Source organism: Ctenopharyngodon idella, chromosome 3 (genome assembly GCF_019924925.1).
Source record: "Ctenopharyngodon idella isolate HZGC_01 chromosome 3, HZGC01, whole genome shotgun sequence".
Classification (NCBI taxonomy): domain Eukaryota; kingdom Metazoa; phylum Chordata; class Actinopteri; order Cypriniformes; family Xenocyprididae; genus Ctenopharyngodon; species Ctenopharyngodon idella.
This window is the reverse complement of record NC_067222.1, coordinates 16,024,949-16,046,302: the sequence shown is the minus strand read 5'-3', so window position 1 is coordinate 16,046,302 and position 21,354 is coordinate 16,024,949. Positions and strand designations below refer to the sequence as shown.

The following is a 21,354-nucleotide window of genomic DNA, read 5'->3' as shown; positions in this document are numbered from 1 at the left end:
TAAATGTCGAGCATCAGTGATTTCACTGCACATCACCAGATTCTTCAATGATTCTCAAACGACTCTCTCTAAACCTGCCTTTCCTCGAGCTGCTCTGTTGATTCGCTGTGGTAATTTTAACCCCAGACTCTTCACATCCTCATCCTTTGGAAGTGTTTACAAAGAGTCTTCTCGACCAGATTCAGTGTTTAAGGGTCAAATACAAATTAGATGTTGTTCATGGGCAGCCAATGAAGATCATAGGTATAGGCATTATGCAAATGCGTTACATACGCAGGTCACGGAAGTGAGACTGGAATTCCTGACGACTCGTTTAGGCGGTTCAGAGTCGATTCTGTCTTTTGAGAGACGCTAACTTTTTTATTGTGCACTTTTGACAATGTTTTCATTCACAGACAGCTTTATACATTATATTATGAACATTATATTATCCAATATTACACACTGGATGAAAGGAAATATTCTAAAAACCATAATAGGACACTTTAAAACATCTCCACCTGCATTGGTTTGTATTTTGTGACTTTCAGTTGAATAAAAGACTATATTTCTAGTCATATATTTATATATCTCGTCTCATGAACCCAATATCGTGCATGACACCAACGTTTTAGATACCATGAAATATTCACAATTCCCATGTTCATTTTTGCTACTACAGTGAAAACTACTAGCCTAGGAATAAAGTTCAAACATGGTAAGCAGACAGTTGACGGTAGACATGGACTTATACAGTATTGTTTTTCCTACTATGTAAGTCAATGGCTATCGTCAACTGTCTGCTTACTGACATTCTTCAAAATATCTTCTGTGTTCAGCAGGAGAAACTCATACAGGTTTGGATCAACATGAGGGTGAGTAAATGATGATGAAATGCTCATTTTTGGGGTGAACTAACTCTTTTATTCAAAACAACAAAACAAATGTTGGTCAGTTTCTCCTCTGTACAGTTGACAAAAATGAGTCCTGTTCACACAGATCTATACAGAGAAGTTTTTTGTTTTCAGTTGAAAATGGTGTTGTGTAAACTGCTCCTAAGTTCATGAATGATTTTTACAACAGAAATGAATCAAAAACCTACTTAAACTGTACAATAACTTTCCTCTAGAGCTGCTGTCTCTGTCCATTAGTAACCTGTTATCAGTGTAAATCTGCTTTGAAACTATCTGGGCTGAATCTCCCAAAAGCATCGTAAGCCTTAGTTGATTGTAGAGGCCATTGGTGGGAAACGCAGGCCTGTGTTGAAATATCGCACAGAAACCATTAATGAATGACGTTCAGTGTGATGACAGGATGATCCTCTGGACACGAGCTGTTGATCTGCTCAGATTCAGAATGATTCAGTGAATCAGATTCATCAGATCTGAGCTTCTTCTGGACAGCAGATTCAGGATCCCTGAGAGAAACACATTCAGATACAGCAGATGAAGATTCACACATACCCCTTTTCCACCAACACAGTTCCCGTGTGGATATAAATGATGTGAATATGCTTTATTATGTTAATTTTCTTAAGTGTTCCCGGCCTGTGTCTGTTCTCGGACCATGCCTCGAGAGGTGGTTCATGGGCTGGAAAGATCGGTTCAGCTCTAAAAGCCAGAGAAACACTGGCACTGTCTCAATGAGCAATCATTGCTCTTTATATCTAAATATATACACAATACAACTATGTGTGTGAGAGAGCGAGTGAATCAACACTTTCAGTTTATCTCCAGAAAGGACAGATGATTGTGATCTGCTGGTTCACTAGAATCAGTCCCAGTTCGGTGAACAGCACCGCCCGCACAAACACTCGGATGCACACTGTTGGTTTTGGACCGGTTATAGACAGGTAAACACTGTTCCTTCCTCAAGTCTAATGTGGAAACACGCGGCCGGTTAGTAACAGGCTCCAGGAACAGGAAATGAGAATACTGCAAACAATTCCAGTGGAAAAGAGCTAAAAGTCTGAAACCTGAATGATCATATGATTCAGTCAAACCCACTTCAAGTCTTTCTTTCTCTCACTCTGATTCACTCACCTGATTTCTGAATCATTGCGCTGAATGTCGCTCGCCTCTGCTTTCAGAAAACATCTGACAACACATTGAAACTGATTATTAAATACTATTATACTCATCAAAGTATTTTATATATACTCAGAGAGATTTTATAGATTAGGCCACTGATTTCATCATTTAATATGACTTTGTCAAACTGATTTTCATGACTATTTTATTCTTTAAGACATGATTAAAAACTCGTGACTCACCTGAAGATCCTTTTACGCAGCATGAAACACAGAAATGCCAGAAGAAAAATGACAAGAACAGAAATCCACCAGAACTGATCTATATATGAGATACAATATAAAATCAGATCTGATCGACACAAACAACAACACGATACAATCATTTAGTAATATAAGTACTTCAACTGACCATTCTATGATAATCTTCGTTTATTTTGATAATATGTGCCAAAGCTTGCCTATTTTCCCCCAGAAATGTATTCACAGACTCATTTATTCAAGTTGCGTAAGTAAAATGACACGTGAAAGACAATTTTTTATATAGACAAATTATTTTCTGTGTTTTGTACGCTTTTCATAGCAGAAACTGATTTATTACATGAAACAGTCCAAAAATGGCTGGGTCGCCTGGGACGCGAAGGCAGCCTTTTCCACCTTTTGACCACAAGATGTCGCTAGTGTGCACCGTGTTGAAAAGCTTCGAGTAATGAACCTTTTTACGATACAGTTAAGGGGAAAGCCTCTGTGCTTCGCAAAGCTTCATTTTGCCATCACTAGTGTTTTATATGTGATCTTCAGTCAGATATTTCAGACTCAATCATCATCTGAACTCACGTGAATCTGGAGTTTGTGTCGATCCGCTGCTGAAGTCTGTGTCGTTAAACACTGAAAAACACATTCATAATCATCATGATTCACTTACAGAAGATTCACTTCAACACAGTTTGATCTGAATCATGACAGATTTACTTCAACACAGAGTTTGATCTGAATCAGGACAGATTCACTTCAACACAGAGTTTATTCTGAATCAGGACAGATTCACTTCAACACAGAGTTTATTCTGAATCAGGACAGATTCACTTCAACACAGAGTTTATTCTGAATCAGGAGAGATTCAATTCAGCACAGAGTTTGATCTGAATCAGGACCGATTCACTTCAACACAGAGTTTGATCTGAATCAGGACCGATTACCTTCAACACAGAGTTTGATCTGAATCAGGACCGATTCACTTCAACACAGAGTTTGATCTGAATCAGGACAGATTCAATTCAACACAGAGTTTGATCTGAATCAGGACCGATTCACTTCAACACAGAGTTTGATCTGAATCAGGACCGATTCACTTCAACACAGAGTTTGATCTGAATCAGGACAGATTCACTTCAACACAGAGTTTGATCTGAATCAGGACCGATTCACTTCAACATAGAGTTTGATCTGAATCAGTACAGATTCACTTCAACACAGAGTTTGATCTGAATCAGGACCGATTCACTTCAACATAGAGTTTGATCTGAATCAGTACAGATTCACTTCAACACAGAGTTTGATCTGAATCAGTACAGATTCACTTCAACACAGAGTTTGATCTGAATCAGGACCGATTCACTTCAACATAGAGTTTGATCTGAATCAGTACAGATTCACTTCAACACAGAGTTTGATCTGAATCAGGACCGATTCACTTCAACACAGAGTTTGATCTGAATCAGGACCGATTCACTTCAACACAGAGTTTGATCTGAATCAGTACAGATTCACTTCAACACAGAGTTTGATCTGAATCAGGACAGATTCACTTCAACACAGAGTTTGATCTGAATCAGTACAGATTCACTTCAACACAGAGTTTGATCTGAATCAGGACAGATTGATGTGTTTTACTGAAGTGTCTCTCTCACCTCTGAACATGGTCTCCATTCTGAACTGAAATGAAAGAAAGAAGCATCAGAACAGCATTTATAGAGTTCATGAAGGATTAAATATGAAAACAGATGAATGATTGAGTTGATTTACTCTTGATCCATCACAGATGATCCCATGATTCAGATTCACACAGTCAGAAGTGACGAGACGATCAGATGATACAGCCGTCACAGGATCGATCAGTTTGTGTGGATCTGATGGATCTGCGATCAGACGCCCGTCCTGAACAAATCAAACACAAGAGGATGAAGTATTGTGTGTGTGTGTGTGTGTGTTTGTGTGTGTGTGTGTGTGTGTGTGTGTGTGTGTGTAACAGTCACCTCTGTATACCAGCTCTGCTCACAGTCAGGATCACTGAGTGTTTGATTCAGAATCACAGGCAGAATCACGTACACAAACCCCACTGAGGACTGAATCTGTCCACACGACACACTGATGTTGGACATGATCCACTGCTGAAAAAAATGACTGTGTTTGAAGTAACAGTTTTCAACAAAAAAGTCCTTAAACTTCAGTTTGTGATCCTCACACAGACTGGGAAACGGTGCAGTGGATTATTACTGTTATCATGTGTTTTGTCATTCTGGATCTTGACAGCATCAGACCTCATTCAGGATGGATTTGTTTCCAAAAATTAAATGAATCTACCCAATAATAACCCCACTGAGAGTCAAAAGCACAGAGAGTTTTCAGTTCAGTGGTCACACTTCAAACAAACACAGTAAGTTTCCCTTCAGTGCATCAGTTATGAGTTTATCTTCTTTCAGCACTTCTGTCAGTGGAGGTGTTATAATTGATCAGGGCAGCAGAGGGCGCTACAGGTGTGTTTTATTCTCAGAAATCCCCAACACACCTCTTGAAACTTTAAATTAGGGCTCGCATTCATTAGCATACTGTTACCACATTACTACAGTACAGATGAGAAAAACTACAGGAAGATTCTGAAGATAGAGCTGCAGATCAGGCTTTACAGGGGTGATGACTGTCTACTGTCTACTGAATGCAGTAGATGCAGTTTTAAGAACTGACACATATTCTAATAAAAACCATGTTTTATCACACAGCACAGTTAATTATCGAGCATCAGTGAAGAAAGATCGATCTGATGATTTACTCCACAGTCACACGTTGTCTTTCGTTATTTATTTTTTTTACATGTAAACAATCCGCTTTATCCTCCAAGAATAGGCTACTAACCATCAAAACTGATTACTGTCAAACTGTATTTAAACTGTAGTAAAACATATTTTTGTACCAAACATGCATATGTATTAAACAGAGCAATTTCGTACCTTAAGCAGATGAGTGATGGAGAGGAGAGCAGAATGAAAGTCCTGGAGCTGCTGGATGTAGAGAGATATGAGTGAGGCGAGTGTACGCGCTCACGCGAGCAAAAAGAGGGAGCGTGAGGTCTCTACGAAACAAAAGTGGGCGTTTCTGTATTTGTGGGTGTTTTCAAACTGGTGGGTGTTTATATATCATGCAATGAAAATGATCCCCTTCACCCAAACCCACCCCTAAACCCTACCCACACTCTGATATGGGCAAATCAGGTGACGCTCTCAAAAACGCCGCTCTGTTTATGGCCTCGCCCATCAATCATTAATGTCCTGCAGAGACCTGTACTTGGAGTGAGGCGCCATTGACGTGAACTGCACTGGACCGCCCCAAAATTATTTATAACAAGGGTCTGGGCGTATCTCTTGTGGCGCATTGTAACTTTTCTGCATGCTTTTGTGTTTCCTTTGCTGAAGACAGACGGTCAAAAAAAAAAAACCTTACAAAGATTTGAGCCAAACCTCAAAGGTTAAAACTGAAAGTTAAACTTGATTCTGATTCTGTGTCAGTCAGTTTGTTGAGTGAGAAAATTAATGATCAAACTTAGTGAATCACCATCACATTTACATTTATTCATTTAGCAAACGCTTTTATCCCAAGCGACTTACAATAAAATACAATATAATCTCAAACAAACACATTAACCAGCTGAAGTTTTGAGAAAAAGGCACAAATGGTTGCAAATGCCCTCATTTATATTTTTATTGGCATTGACGACTTTTATAGGAGAGCTGTATGTTTTACACTCTCCATGTGCTTAAATGTCATAAACAAATGCCTCCAAATACTAGAATCCACTACACTCATGTAGAGTAAAGTACTGTATGATCATGACGGATATTCACAAACTCTTTTCTCAAAAGTCTTATGAACAGGGAAGTGAGCTTTACACTTCTGCATTTGAAAAAACTTTTATCCAAAGCAACTTGCTTTCAGAGTGTTTCTGTGTATTTGTATGTTTGTTGGCAGTTTCATGCACTCCCCGTCTGAATCATTGCAGACTTCTGTAAAATAGTTATACACATCTGACCTGATACAACTGACAGTATTTGTTTCATTTAATCTTCTGTGGTTCAAGTAAAATATGATGATAATGTGTGTTTTTTTTTTAAAGTCAGATACACAGGAAATCTATAGGTGTTCATCTGAATAAAGCTCTTTAAATATGGGAAAAGTTGCTTTTTAGCTATTGAAATCACATAAAATCACAGCTTATAAACAGCATTCAAACTTCACACTAATACTGGCATACAAGGAAGAATGTAACTGATGTGAAAGGTCAGCAGCACACACTGTGTGTGTAAACTGAAAGAAACAGTGTGATGAATCACCACCACAGCCCCTGCTGTTGTTCGTAAAGATGATTGGGAGATGAACTGCTCCTGCTCCTGTGGGGAAGAACCACAAAGAAGAGACTCACAGACATATCACTTTCAGTCTGTTCCTGTTTTTTCCTGAATTCAAACACAGAATACACCATTTAATAGTGTATTCTGTGCTTGAATTCATATTTTACAATTAAATTAGTTTTTTACTTTTTGTCTTTTTTCAGAAGTAGTCGAAATAGTTCAGATTGAATGTTTCACTTTTTTTCACAAATTCTGGTTTGATCTGGTTTCTTTGTAAGTGTTTGATCCTCTGCAGCTAGAAAATGTTGGCAAATGAATGACTCCTCCCTGTATTTTTTTAGCACATTGGCCCCGCCCCTCAGCCTCATTCCACCAATCACAGCAGAGTATGCTCTCATATAAAAGCTGCCGCAGAAGGGAAGGGACTTTCCATATCGCTCTTCTCTTCAGCAGCTTCCGGGAGATTTCTTCTGCTTTCTGCTCTTATAACTTATTTTCACTAAGGTCCAGTTAAGGTATGAGATCTGATTAATATGTTTTTCTTTTTTTTTTTGCCTTTGTCTATAATTACTTATTAGTTTTCATCTTTGATAGAGCGTATGGCTTGTAGTGACTTTTTTTTTTAAGTTTTTTGATCTTCTGACTTCAACTGGTCAAAGATCAGCAAAAGAACCGTCACATGAATGCGTTACTCCGCCCTCTTTTCCTCTTCCGTACTCCAGTGTTGGCCCCGCCCCTCTGTCGCGACTCAGTTCTGCTTAAAAATGCTGAGTTCAGTAATCATTCTGCTTTCAGACTGAGACTGAGGCTCGATGTTAAACTCTGCTGTGATAAACCCTGCTTATTATTAATGTATGTGTGTTCATGCGATCATCAAATGCTGCATATTTGTTATGATCTTCTAAGCATTAAAAAGTATTAAAAATGATAAAACTATTAACATGGTTTAATGCACAAAGACTAATTTCAGTGCAAACCTTAAACCTTAATAAAGCTGCGCGTTTTACGATTTAATTCTATTCGTTTTTTTCGTATTGTTCATTAGCTTTATAGTTTGGGATAATGTAGGCAATATGAGTCGTTTATCTCAACCTCTCCATTCTGTTGATTTAAATCTACTTGGGAAAAGATGAATATGTACATTATATTTGTAGGCTACTGATGGTTTAGTTGTTTGAGTTATAATTTTCTGATTGTAATGGAAAAACGTCTTTAATAAGAAAAGTTTCATTCACTTCACTTTTATATTTATTTTACGTATTTTATTTATGTTTTGTCTCTTCCAGAGATGTCAGAGAGCAGCTAATATGTCCCGAAGCGGGACATATTAAGCGCTTAATGTGAAAAATGCTGGCTTAATGTAGGCTACTAGCCTACTAAAACAGTGATATTGGAGGTGCAAATTCAGTAGGCTACACACCTTTTAAATAAAGCATATACAGACATGCAGATGAGCCCACATGAACGCAATTAATTAGCCAACACGTTAAGCATTTTCCTAGAAAATAAAATACCGTTATAAAGAAAACGCTGAATGCATTAAGACAGTGATATTAAAAGACAAATAAAGCTTTAGACAAGCAGATCAGGCCGAACATGAAGGCAACGCGCTTTCACGTTCAGCGTTATAGAAAACCGTTAAAAATGCTAAACATCAAAATACTGTATTTCCACTTTGTTTACGTTGCCGTTGTCTAAACAGTAGATGCTGTTGATGACAAGAAAATGTGTGAGAAAATAGTTTCTGGTTGTTGTTTTAGTAGGATTAAGCCACGTAAAGCGTTAGGCCTAATGTCTCCCAGCGACGCGGCGTTAACGCATTGCTTTCAATGAGAATTGAGAAATATTTCATGTCAAACCTCCACTCACTGAGGCAAGGGCATGGGAATTTTGTCTTCATATTGGGATATAATCCTAAAAAAAAAAAACAACATTCTCGATATAAAACAATATAAAACACCTAACAGCCAGACAAAAAGTCACAGTAATTTAGATCGTATTATAGTCGTTTTGGCCTTTATTCATATTAAATGTAAAGTTCGGGATCAAGACTATACAAGCGGGAACTCGATATATGTGTTGGAGCGCTGAACAAGAGCTAAGGTTTAGGATTGGTTATGTTTAGGTTGAAATGTAATTGTAAAAACACAATTTAACGAATTAGAATGAAAAATAATCAATGTCATCGTTTTAGGCGTTTTGATGCGAGTCATTCATATATATATATATATATATATATATATATATATATATAAATATTAAATAATAATCTTGCATAAGGAAAATTAGCTTGTATCTGCTAATTCTATTTATCAGTGTTAAAATAAAAAAGGAAGGAACCGCATAGGCCTGTAATAAACCTCGTAGAAAGCCCAAATACGTCTGTCAAAGAAATTCTCATACAACGGCCACTTGTTTTGATCACAGGGAAATCACTTTATTTCGCATATACAAAAATATGACTCATAGCACAGGCACGGGTAGATACTGCGAAGGGGGAAAATAAACATGGAACAACCCGCAATTCACCACCTCACTTACAGTGAATTTCACGCTCAATTCATCAGATATTTGGCACTCAAACAGCTCGCTTACACAGCACACCGTGAACACACAGAAGGCGTGTTTCTCCGTTCAACAACAAACAATTCATATATATAAATTAATGAATGAGTTAAAAGAGTCATTCTACGAAACGGGTGCCATTTGGGTCCGCAACGTTTGATCAGATGCGTAAGGCACAAAAAATGCCCCAAAGTCTGTTTCCAAAGCTTAAAATTATTAATTCAAGTGTTCTTTTTAACATGATATATGATAAAATGCTTTTTTTTTTTTTTTTTGAAGATTAGCATACTATTTTTAATCATTTTTCATTATATAGCCAATTTCACATGTCCGTGTTAACCAACATGACAGTTGCATCTAAAATATCACCAAATAAGTTATATATTTTTCAAACATATACTACTTTCAGGATTATATGTGTGTCCCTGTTTACATAAGATATATTTATTCACAATAAACCTTATTTATTTTTGGAAATATTTTATGATTTGTGCGCGTCCCTCAGTTTGACTTACCACCCCGTCACACTAACTTGTTTTATCTATAAATGATGCACTGTTCCTTTAAATGATATCACAAAGCCGGAGTGACACCATTTGAGCCTTATAGCCACCAAGGACAAAAGCAGGCAACTATTTAATTTTTTACATTGTTTATTTGTTGCTTTTTCATGTTAGGCAGGGCCCGTCAAGCTCAAACCTACCACCCCGTCACGCAAAATAGATAGGGAAAACTGTTTTTTATTATTTTTTTTTTTTACATTAGTATACAAAGGAAATTATATTTCAGATTGAATACATGTATGCTAGGTGAGAAACTTGACCACATGGGAGGAGGTTTGTGGACATTTTGGGATGAAATTTATCACCCCGTCAGGTTTTTTGTGACGGGGTGGTAAATTTCATCCCAAAATGTCCCCGGATAAAAATCACGTTCTAGGGGGTAAAACTTTTTTTTTTTTTTTTTTTTTGGCAGGGTTCCCTTGGTAAAATGTGCATTCCAAGGGCTAAATATCGTGTTATTTGGGCTCGCTTCAACCCGTGGACATGAAAAACAACCTCCGGCAACAGTGTAAAAGTAGCCCAATTCTGCGGGAAAACCACAGACTTGGCAACACTGTTTGGTTCATTAATTTACTCATTCACTCACTCACTATATCACTCACACACTTTTTACTCAATTTGAATGTCTCCCCTCCCCGAGTTTTTAAAGTTTTAAACCAGCAGATCATATAGAGAAACACTTTGTCCATACCACCCCGTCACAGGGTCATTTTGTTAAAAGTTTATGGGAAGAAAATGAAATATTACATAAATTAATGTTGAATGATGTTCTTGTTGTGTGGACTAATCAGATAAATGTAACTTTATTTGTATTTTTTAAGTGAATTCATTTTTTCAGTACAAACAATGAAGCCATTGAAACGTCAAATTCATATTTCAAGATTAAAAATATTAAATTACAGACTTTCTATTGATGGTTTCCAAAAAAGGGACATTTTACTATTAGGAAGACATTAGATTTTAAAAATCAATTTCTTGTTTTACTGCTCCATTGGCATACATATTGTCCGTGACGGGGTGGTACAAGAATGGCTTCCTTGCCTGAATAAAAAGGATAATATCAATAAAGATGTTGTGCCTGAGGTGGGAAAATATGTTTTTTTGGAGGATTAACATATCTTTCAAGTTGTAGGTTCGTTTAAAAAAAGTTTGTTCTTAATGAAAAGTTTGAAAAATGCAAAGTGGAAATGGCACCCGTTTCGTAGAATGACTCAAAAACACTTCCCTCTCCCAAGGCCGAGGAGACCCATCCATAGGGGGTAAAGCAGGGCACGGGCAACTCGTGTCGTCCGCCGGGGAGCGTCCCTTCACGATAAAGAGGCGGAGCTTAAGTCACAAGTCCATTCATAACAATATCAATCCGTCTTCCGCAGCAGCCTCGTCCTTATGCTGCGTTCAGAAGGGCCGGGCAAAATCCCTATAGTCAGTCGTATCTTTGGGCAACACGTTGCGCCAGCGACCAGTGTGCCGAGGCAGGTGACACTAAATCAATCCCCCCTCTAACTCCAGGTTTCTGGAGGAAAGTCCTTCAGCTCACCTCGGTAATTTCGTCCATGGATCCGCTTAAGGTAGCCTATTAAATGCATTTGCTAAATACGATTTTATTTGTCTAGAAATAGCCCACAGTTCGAATATTTCGCTTTCATATTTCAGTAGACTTTTAATAGATTGTATTGCTTGTAATGACGTTTGGTCTTCTTTGTCTGTTTTTTGATCCTATTTCATATTTCAGAATTTATATTTTCACTTTTTTTTTGTGAATTTGGTACAGTTATTGTTAATAGGTAATTTACTGTTGAATATATTTTTGTTAGTCCAAGTGAAAAGACGCACATGCAATAAGTTTCAGACGCACGGTGGGAGAACACAAAACTTCTGATCGTTTATCAGCATAAATTGGCCCACAGTTATAGTATCTCTAGAAATAAGTTGTTGAGCAAAAGGATTATGCTGTATTTGAGAAATGTGATTCTTTGTTGACTTTGAAGAATAAACCATATGATAAAGGAAACTATGGACTCAGTGTGGTGAATACAAGATAAGAAGATACACGTAAAAATTTGTGGAAAAACTAAAAAACATGTCCCGTACACTACGACTTTAATACTGGGACAAAAACCTGAGTGAAACGAAAGAAGTCTTTCAGCTTGACATGAATCCAGTATATGGGGCGGTGCGTGTGTGTGTGTGTGTGTGTGTGTGCGGTCTGTTATAATGTAGTGGTTTGTGTGTCATTGATGAAATCCTGCAGTAAATTCTTTTGCTCTCAAAGCTGTAAGAGCAACAGAGTAGAGGCGCTGTAAATAAAAAAATAAAATAATTAAATATTTAAGAAATTACCAGGTCCTCCTCACACAAACATGTTGGTATTTGAGGTTTATGAGGACTCTCTATTGACATAATATATCACGTACTGTAGACTCTATACAGTTGAAAGCCCTTTGGAATTCACTGGTTTTCTGCATTAATTTGTTATGAAATGTCATCTGGTAAAAGTCACACAATCATAATCTTTCATGTCTTTATTGAACACACACACATTCGCAGCTCTGCAGAAAAGGGAAGTGATCTCTGCGAGTGACGTCCACTGCTGTTGTTATTGTGACCTGCTGATCCACAAATTGTTTTGTTATGAGTGTTCATGAGTGAGTTAAACTGCTCACTGATCTTCAGAAAAATACTATTCTTAGATTTCCCAGCGTCATCATCAGCAGTGACTGTGTAAGTCCTTAATAATGCTGTGAAATTAAATCATACTTTTGGAGAATGTTGTCCTCGATACACATTAAGAGTGACAGTGACTAAATCAATGGTGACGTAGATAAACTAAAGTCTTTTCACATATGAAACCAAGTTCATCCGTCAGAATCAGACTGAGTCACACGCAGACCAGCAGACTCACGGCAGGAAGAGGGTTCACACCTTCAGATGTAAGTTAGTGTTTTGTGTGATTGTGTGTATTATGTGGGTTATTCCTGGAATTCAGTCTCTTTTGTGTCTCCAGTCTTAGTCATAAATGACCCCATTTGAACTCTAAGCATACTGAAGTTGATTTAGAAAACGTTTGAATATATATATTGGCCATATATCAGATTTTCCCTCTGTTCTCCGTTATGTGTCTGTATGTGTGAATCCACAGAGATTTGCTGCTTTCTAGAGAGACGGTCTGAGATGAGCTTCAACAGAACAAAGTCTTGTGTTACTTGTTCAACTGTTAGCATCACTGCTAGTGCTAATGAAGGATTGACTGTGTTTGTGTTTATTGTTATGATGAACTGCAGCTCAAATGATTCATATTCAAACAGAGAGATGCCCAGCCTGAGCAAATGAAAGACAATCATGTTTTGAGGACAGAAACACACTCACCTCTGAAAGAAAACACCAGAGAAAACAGGAAGCCTCTTAAACTAATTACTACATGAGAAGTGTTTTCTAAAAATAAACATTCACTCATTTTCTCAAAACCTGAAACACAAAACCAAATCTTCAAACTACATTCACAAAACCCCGACTCTTCTCAAACCATATCACCTGTTCTCAAAATCAATCAAAGCTTTCAGATCATACACACATCAGTCAATATATAAACACTACAGATCATTCATTAGACTTTCTAGTCCTCATCCTCCTCCTACACAAATCTGAGTTCACTGTCAGATTAAAAAGGTATAAAGCTGTCACTGGGACGGTACCCTTTAAAAAGGTATTACAGTTTTTTTCAACTGCTTACACACAAAATCTTTACTTGTCACACAGTTTCTGAAACCTGACACTCAAACAGCAGAACCACACACCAAATCTGCAAAACCATACACTAATTCTCAGCCTTCGACTCAGTTTTCAATTTCATAAAACACTTTTTGCAAAACACAACACACAATTCTCTATGTAACACACAAAAATCTAACAGGAAGTATCTTGATTTCCTTTTTCAAACACAACCATCAAAATGCCACACTAATTCATCAGTGCCTCACACAAACTCCTCACATGTGCAAACACTCATTGCTTTACTTAACACCAACCAATCATGGCTTTAAAATAGGCCTATAAATAGGCCAAAGGTCAAGTTATAGGTTTTGCACAACTTTTCTGTTGTTTACTTGCTTCCATATTCATCATTTCTAAACCCTATTGAGGATTTTTTTTTCTCCACATGGTTGCTGGAAAGTGCATGATCGTCGTCCCTATGTCAACATAACACTCTCCAGGGAATGGAGGAGGCATGTGGAGACACTGACGCTGCCTCCATCCAAGGTTGGATACGCAAGAGAGAACATAGCATGTGACGTGGATGAAGTATTGTGGCTGGACCCAGCCAGGAGGAGAGATGGAGTCTAGATACACCCAACCATCTCGCCCACCAACAAACACACACACAACACACACATATTGGGTTTTCATGTTCTATAGGGACATTCCATAGGTGTAATGGTTTTTATACTGTATATTCTGTATATAAATGTCCCCACAAAGTCAAAATGCACTGGTATTACTATACTTGTGAAGACATTTGGTCCTACCAGGACACACATACACACCATTCCTTTGGAATATTCACCTTTTTCAAAAATTATGCTAGTTTTTTTTTGTCCAACTACACATGGTTGATGTATTATATTTTATTCTGTACTGTGCAATACTGTATTCACAACCACAAATGCTTACAGTAAAAAAAATTTAAAAAAAAAGTTTGGTTTTAATCTTGCTTTCCTGTTTACCATGAATTTTTCAACATCTCTCTGCCAATTACTCTCAATCTTGTACAGAAATGTACATAGCAGCTTATGAAAGAAGAGTTTTAGGTTTTGAATAACTGTGTGTATATGATACATCCAAAAATAGAATATTATGGCAAATGTGTTTGAAAAGTAAGACAAATGTTCGCTTTTGAGATGTGTTTGTGATATTTTGAATGCAGTGCTTCATTTTGCAAGAGATGTGAGGCATTTTGCATTTTGTGTGTGCAATTCTTGGATGTGTGTGTAAAGTTTTGAAAAAAAGAGGCAAAGTTTTGAAAATGTGTGTAAGCAGTTGAAAAAAACTGTAATAGGTACCAACAAACATGCACTCTTAATGTACCTTTTGAAAGAGTATCAGCACAGTGACATAATCAGTGTAAAAGAGCATGAATCATCAGCTGTCCTCACTGCAACATGGGTGTGTCTACGGAAGTTAAGTTCATATATGGTCATTCCTGTATCCTGGGGGTTTCCCTGCAGAAAAGCCTTTGTGTCTGTAATATCTAAATCTGTCATGATTCTTGAAACAAAACAAAAATGTCCAGTTTTGCAAATGTGTTACTGCTTTACATGTGCTTTCTTTTGAGAGACAATAACTTTATTTATTGTACACTTTCAACTGAATGTTTTCATTCACAGACATCTATATACATTATATTATATACATTATATTATCCTCTATTACACACTGCATGAAAGGGAATATTCAAAAACCATAATGGGGCACTTTATGGGGTCGTCCACCTGCATTGGCTTTTATTTTGTGACTTTCAGTCGAATAAAAGACTATAGTCATTTTTGCATTGAAGATTTCTTTAAAAAATGTGTTAAAATCTCATCTCATGAACCCATTATCTTGAATATATTTTAGAGACCAGTGAAATATTCACAATTCCCATTTCCATTTTTGTTACTACAGCATAAACTTCTAGCCTAGGAAGTTCAGACATGGTAACCTATATAAGTCAATGGCTATCATCAACTGTCTGCTTACTGACATTCTTCAAAATATCTTCTGTGTTCAGCAGGAGAAACTCATACAGGTTTGGATCAACATGAGGTTGAATAAATGATGATGAAATGCTCTTTTTTGGGATGAACTAACTCTTTAACTCAAAACAACAAAACAAATGTGGTCAGTTGGTTCTTTATTATTATTTTGACAGTAAATGATAAAAAATACAAATGTTTAAAGGGTACGTTTATATGACAACAACAGTATATTAAAGACAGAAACGTTTTCTCCTCTGTAGAGTTGACAGAGTTATCAAATGATTCCCGTTCACACAGATCCGCAGAAACGACTAAAAGCGCTGTATTATGTTGCCAGACAAGTAATGACAGGATGATCCTCTGGACACGAGCCGTTGATCTGCTCAGATTCAGAATGATTCAGTGAATCAGATTCATCAGATCTGAGCTTTATTTGGACAGCAGATTCAGGATCAGATTCAGGATCCCTGAGGCCGAGAACAGACTCTGGCTCCAGAACACGAACCATTCTGGTGGAAAAGAGCTAAAAGTCTGAAACCTGAATGATCATGTGATTCAGTCAAACCCACTTCAAGTCTTTCTTTCTCTCACTTTGATTCACTCACCTGATTTCTGAATCATTGCGCTGAATGTCGCTCGTCTCTGCTTTCAGATAACATCTGACAACACATTGAAACTGATTATTAAATACTGTTATATTCATGAAAATATTTTCTATATATTCAGAGAGATTTTATGGTTTAGGCCTCTGATTTCATCATTTAATATGACTTTTTCAAACTGATTTTCATGATTATTTTGTTCTATAAGATACAATGAATCACTCGTGACTCACCTGAAGATCCTTTTACGCAGCATGAAACAGATCAAGAGCAGAAGAACAACCATGATGATGAGAAGAGCAGAAATCCACCAGAACTGATCTATACAAGCCACAAAATGTAAATTCAGCTGATCTACACAAACAACACCACAATACAATCATCTGAATTAATCAACTATATATTATATATTTCTTCTCTTTCTCTAAACTTTGGCATGTGTCTTATATGTGATCTTCAGTCAGATATTTCAGACTCAATCATCATCTGAACTCACGTGAATCTGGAGTTTGTGTCGATCCGCCGCTGGAGTTTGTGTCGTTAAACACTGAAAAACACATTCATAATCATCATGATTCACTTACAGAAGATTCACTTCAACACAGAGTTTGATCTGAATCAGAACAGATTCACTTCAACACAGAGTTTGATCTGAATCAGGACCGATTCACTTCAACACAAAGTTTGATCTGAATCAGGACAGATTCACTTCAACACAGAGTTTGATCTGAATCAGAACAGATTCACTTCAACACAGAGTTTGATCTGAATCAGGACCGATTCACTTCAACACAGAGTTTGATCTGAATCAGGACCGATTCACTTCAACACAGAGTTTGATCTGAATCAGGACAGATTCACTTTAACACAGAGTTTGATCTGAATCAGGACAGATTCACTTCAACACAGAGTTTGATCTGAATCAGGACAGGTTGATGTGTTTTATTAGCGTCTCTCTCACCTCTGAACATGGTCTCGTGTGTGATCTGAAATGAAAGGAAGAAGCATCAGATCAGTGTTTATTCATGAAAGATTCAATACTGTATGAGTTTGTGTTTGTTTAATGTCCTGTTTAATGTCCTCTAATGATTTATAGTCAAATTAAAAGAACAAGATCATAATTTCTGTTTGTTTAAATATGAAAACACATAAATGTTGAGAGACATTGAGTTGATTTACTCTTTTAGAATGACACTGAATCTCATAACGAAGTTCATCCACACAGTAAGACGTGACGAGTCGATCAGATGATACAGACGTCACAGGATACATCAGTCTGTGTGGATTCGATGGATCTGCTAACAGACGCCCGTCCTGAACAAATCAAACACAAGATCAAGTATTGTATCTGAGTGAATAATCCTGTAGTTTGAGGACAGAAACACACCTCTGAATACCAGCTGTGCTCACAGTCTCCACTGAGTGTCTGATTCAGTGCCTGAAGTCTGTATTCAAACCCGTCGTCAGTCTGAATCTCTCCACACGTCTTAGAGACGTTCTTCATGATTCAACTCAAATGAGGAAAAGCTGTTAAATCACAGAACACATTACTGCATTGTATTATTACTGCATGACGAGGGTTTTCTTACAACAAACATTTAAACACTTCTGGAAAAGGTAATTTAACAGTGAATGAAAATGCGAAGAGGATCATCTTCAACAATTTATCACACGCAAATATACTTATACATTTCTAAAAGTGCATCTATGGAAGTATGTAAGCATTTCAGAGAATATTGTGCATTTAAGTGGATTTACATCAAATGTTGCTGAGACTGTAGCATGTGTTTGATTTGATGTTGTACATTTTGCATAGAAATATGTTAAATATGCTATATGTCTAGATTTTTAGTTTAGAATGTATAAGTTGGCAAAACAATATATAAAAAATTGAATAAAGACATTTTATTTGGATCCATTCATTGGATGATTGAAACAAACCCTGTTTCCAAGAATAAAGTGCAGGTTTATTCTTGCACTATTCCCCACCCCAATAAATGTTTACAAATGACTATCGACTCAAACTTGAATAAATATTACAGTATATTTGTTGTATTTAATAAGCTGTGCTACTTCATGGAAGGTAGTGGTATTTTGTTGAACTAATTTTTTGTTAAGCAGCTGTTGATAAGATATTGTTGAACGGCCACTTTCTGTTGGGATGATGATGACTAAAACATTTCATGACTGAATGAACAAACATTTTTAAATGGAAAGAAGGTGTAATAAACAATGGCTTCTGCCCACTCCATTTTGGTTCTTTTTGTCTGGTGAAATTATATAGGCCCAACGTAATTATATTTACAGCATTTACGAATAGATTTTTTTCCAAGCCATGTTTAGGCCTATACATTAAAACAGTAACTAGATCAAAGTTTGACAGTATCAGACATTGTTTTGCCAAACTACTACTACTCAATTCTACATTCAGTTGGGTTTTAGAGGTTTTTCCCAAACTGCTCCCTTCATCTCAGAAAAGGGATTGAAAAAATTGCGCATGCGCAGTACTGAATTGAAACACGACCTCACGAGCTTGCGGTTGCCATCCCCTAATCTGCAATGGGTTTGTTCTACAGAAAAATAGCATGAGTGCAACAACTTATCTTGACCCGACAGAAAACAAATAGGAAGGAATGATAGCGGTGTACAAATCAAGGTAATAGGCTACAATCAGGTAGGCCTTTCACGCTCGGTTTAATTTAATTTAATTAAAAAAAAATAAAAAAAAAAATGATAAAAATGTAAGATTTAAAATAGCATAGGCTGTTTAAATAAAAAAATTATATTTTCAAGTAGCCTATTTTTTGTATTAAACTCATCCCGGCGCTGATCCTCCAGGAATACTAACAAAAAATGCGCCTTCATAAATCATGCTAATCATGAAATGCTTTTAAATCTACCACAATCGATTCACGGTCAACCACAATTAAACATACATCGAAAATATTTTTCATACCTTAAAGAGGCTCTTTCCTCGGTGACAGTAAGGGAGGGATCCTGACAGGAGAATGAGATTCCTGTGCACGAGCCATGCAGGTTTTATTTTATAGTCTGGCACTTTTATAGGCGGATCGAGCGCAAGGTAAAAAAAACAAACCAGCTCACCCCACCCCTTTCTCCTCTTATCCATGTTCAGGTGTGGGAAACAGAAGAAAAAAATGTTGCTCGTCTAGGGACACTTGACCTTTGATATTCAACAGTGCTTTGATCTGCATTGACACCATTGTATGTGAACTGAACTGGATGATGACAACACTGTTTACTCCAGTGCTGATATAGATAAATTAACTAAATTAATAACTATTGTTTCTTACATCGGAATGAATCAATACTGGATTTACTTAAGCTGGATACTGACACCATTTTCTTTAAGAGCTGCTGTGCAGCCAAAATTATTTACCAGTTATCAATGTAAAGCTGATTTGATACAATCTGCATTGTAAAAAGCGCTATATAAATAAAGGTGACTTGACTTTGTCTGGACAGCTGTTTTTTAGGCAGTTCCGCCATTTTCTATAAACAGACTCGCTCCAGCTATAACGCGTCAAATCAGTTCTTTTAAATGTTCGGGTCCAGTTCATTAGGTCTGTGAATTGTTGTTTCTTCACTATACTCAATCCTATTATTCAGCATCTTTGGGTTTCATCGTGTGTTTTTTTCCCCTTTGTCCCCTGACAGCTCTGAAAGACACAGAAAAGACTTTAAAAGTCAAGGGTAAAGTCATTCCACAAGTTCAGGAGCAAAATAAAATATTCATCTGCCACAGACACACAAGAGAAAGACAACAGAACTCAAATGATACTTAAAACCGTCAGTAAAAATGTCATTAATTTGTTTCCCAGCTCAGTGTGAAGCTGGCATGGATGGATCCAAGTTGTTTGATATTCAGATTACTCTCGAAGAACATTATCTCTGAACTACACAAGCTCTTCACACTACAAGACAATCCAAACTAAGTAAATTGTTTCTTATTACTTTAACAGTGTAGGCTAAACAGTGTTTTTGTTTTTTTACCAGGAAGTGTCGCCATTTTCGCTGATTCTGATCACAACGAGCCCATGAAGATGGTTTCTAGAAAAAAACAAATGCATTAATCTAAGTATGGACTATATTTAATGATTTATAACATCTAAAAAGCATAAAACAGGAAATATAATCTTACCAGGAGTCGAGCAGTTCGTTCAGATTTACTTTCACTTTCGGTTCCACGTGATTATATCCTCTCAGCTGAGTGACATCATCACCATCACGTGACCTGCAGAAGAGACCTGCACGTTTCTTTTCTGACAAACGTCTTTTTTTGTAGTTGGTGAGAGCAAGAATGAGCAGCAGTTCTTTAAGCAAACTCACAGCATAAAACATTCAGCTGAATTGAACGAACAGAACGGGACTGACAATAAACTCATTTCAGTGTTTACCGAACACGAGAAACACGTTATAAAGCACAACAACACCAGACACAAGCAGAGAAACATTACCAGTGTTTGTTCAGAAAACTTTAGGCCTATTCATTCTGTAACTATAATCTTAATAATAGATATCTGGCGCCTCCTGCTGGACACTGATGAAAACATCATTAACACACATCAGGACTGAGAAACTTCACATGACATTCATGGACAGAAACAGATCCAACTTTATTCATTCTGTCACTGATAATCTCAATAATGGATATCTGGCGCCTCCTGCTGGACACTCAGAAAACAACATCAACACACATCAAAGGACATTCGGTGTCAGAAACAGATCAAATGCTGCTGCTGTTATTGTCATCATGTGCTGCAGTAAATCCAGAGTCATCACAGTTACTGGCACATTGTTTCTCATTGTTTCACACTGTATCTCTGATTTTATGATGTGTATTAATGTCAATACAGTAACCAATCACTGAACTGATCACAGATTTAACTCATTATTTACCTCACAGTTCACTCCCTACATAGACAGCTTCTTTCTGAAATGCTGACTATGGGAGGTTCACTAGGTTTTGGAGTAGGAGATCTGTGAAACAACATCTGAGATCCTGCTGAAGAAACATTAAACATCCTTCTCAACCTTTCAACCTTACATGGTTTCAGCTGCTTTGAAGCATATGAAAAGCACAATACAAATGAATGTGTGTTACGTCCAATGACGTATGTTTTGTTTTGTTTTTGTTTTTCCCTTTCTCCATGTTTTTTCTCTCACTACTTCCATAAGCAGGAAGTAATGGCTGCCACCTGACTCCAATGATTGGTGTTCTGACTTGATTGGAGGAGG

The 21,354-nt window shown here is 37.0% G+C and overlaps 1 protein-coding gene and 1 long non-coding RNA gene across 7 annotated transcripts; one reads left to right on the top strand and one right to left on the bottom strand.

Annotated features, from left to right (window-relative positions):
• Positions 1 to 880: 880 nt before the first annotated feature.
• LOC127508204 (uncharacterized) lies at positions 881 to 20,347 on the bottom strand. 6 transcript variants are annotated; one of them, XM_051885974.1, is made up of 10 exons: positions 20,258 to 20,347; positions 20,110 to 20,166; positions 19,052 to 19,775; positions 17,483 to 17,622; positions 17,275 to 17,409; positions 17,057 to 17,081; positions 16,592 to 16,642; positions 16,329 to 16,449; positions 2,022 to 2,075; positions 881 to 1,396 (listed from the first exon to the last, which is right to left on the bottom strand). In XM_051885974.1, the coding sequence occupies exons 4-10, from the start codon at positions 17,597 to 17,599 to the stop codon at positions 1,264 to 1,266; spliced, it is 636 nt and encodes a 211-aa protein (XP_051741934.1). In that variant the 5' UTR covers positions 17,600 to 17,622; positions 19,052 to 19,775; positions 20,110 to 20,166; positions 20,258 to 20,347; the 3' UTR covers positions 881 to 1,263. The 6 variants fall into 6 exon arrangements, 3 of the variants coding, with proteins under 3 accessions (XP_051741934.1, XP_051741933.1, XP_051741932.1); XM_051885973.1 differs by lacking the exon at positions 2,022 to 2,075 and adding an exon at positions 16,099 to 16,152 and having other exon boundaries at positions 20,258 to 20,346; XR_007928715.1 differs by lacking the exon at positions 881 to 1,396 and adding an exon at positions 1,841 to 1,855 and having other exon boundaries at positions 16,329 to 16,416; positions 20,258 to 20,346.
• Positions 6,815 to 11,769, top strand: LOC127508243 (uncharacterized). Its single transcript, XR_007928741.1, has 2 exons — positions 6,815 to 7,145; positions 10,171 to 11,769. It is a non-coding gene; the product is annotated as an uncharacterized LOC127508243 (long non-coding RNA).
• Positions 20,348 to 21,354: the final 1,007 nt, after the last annotated feature.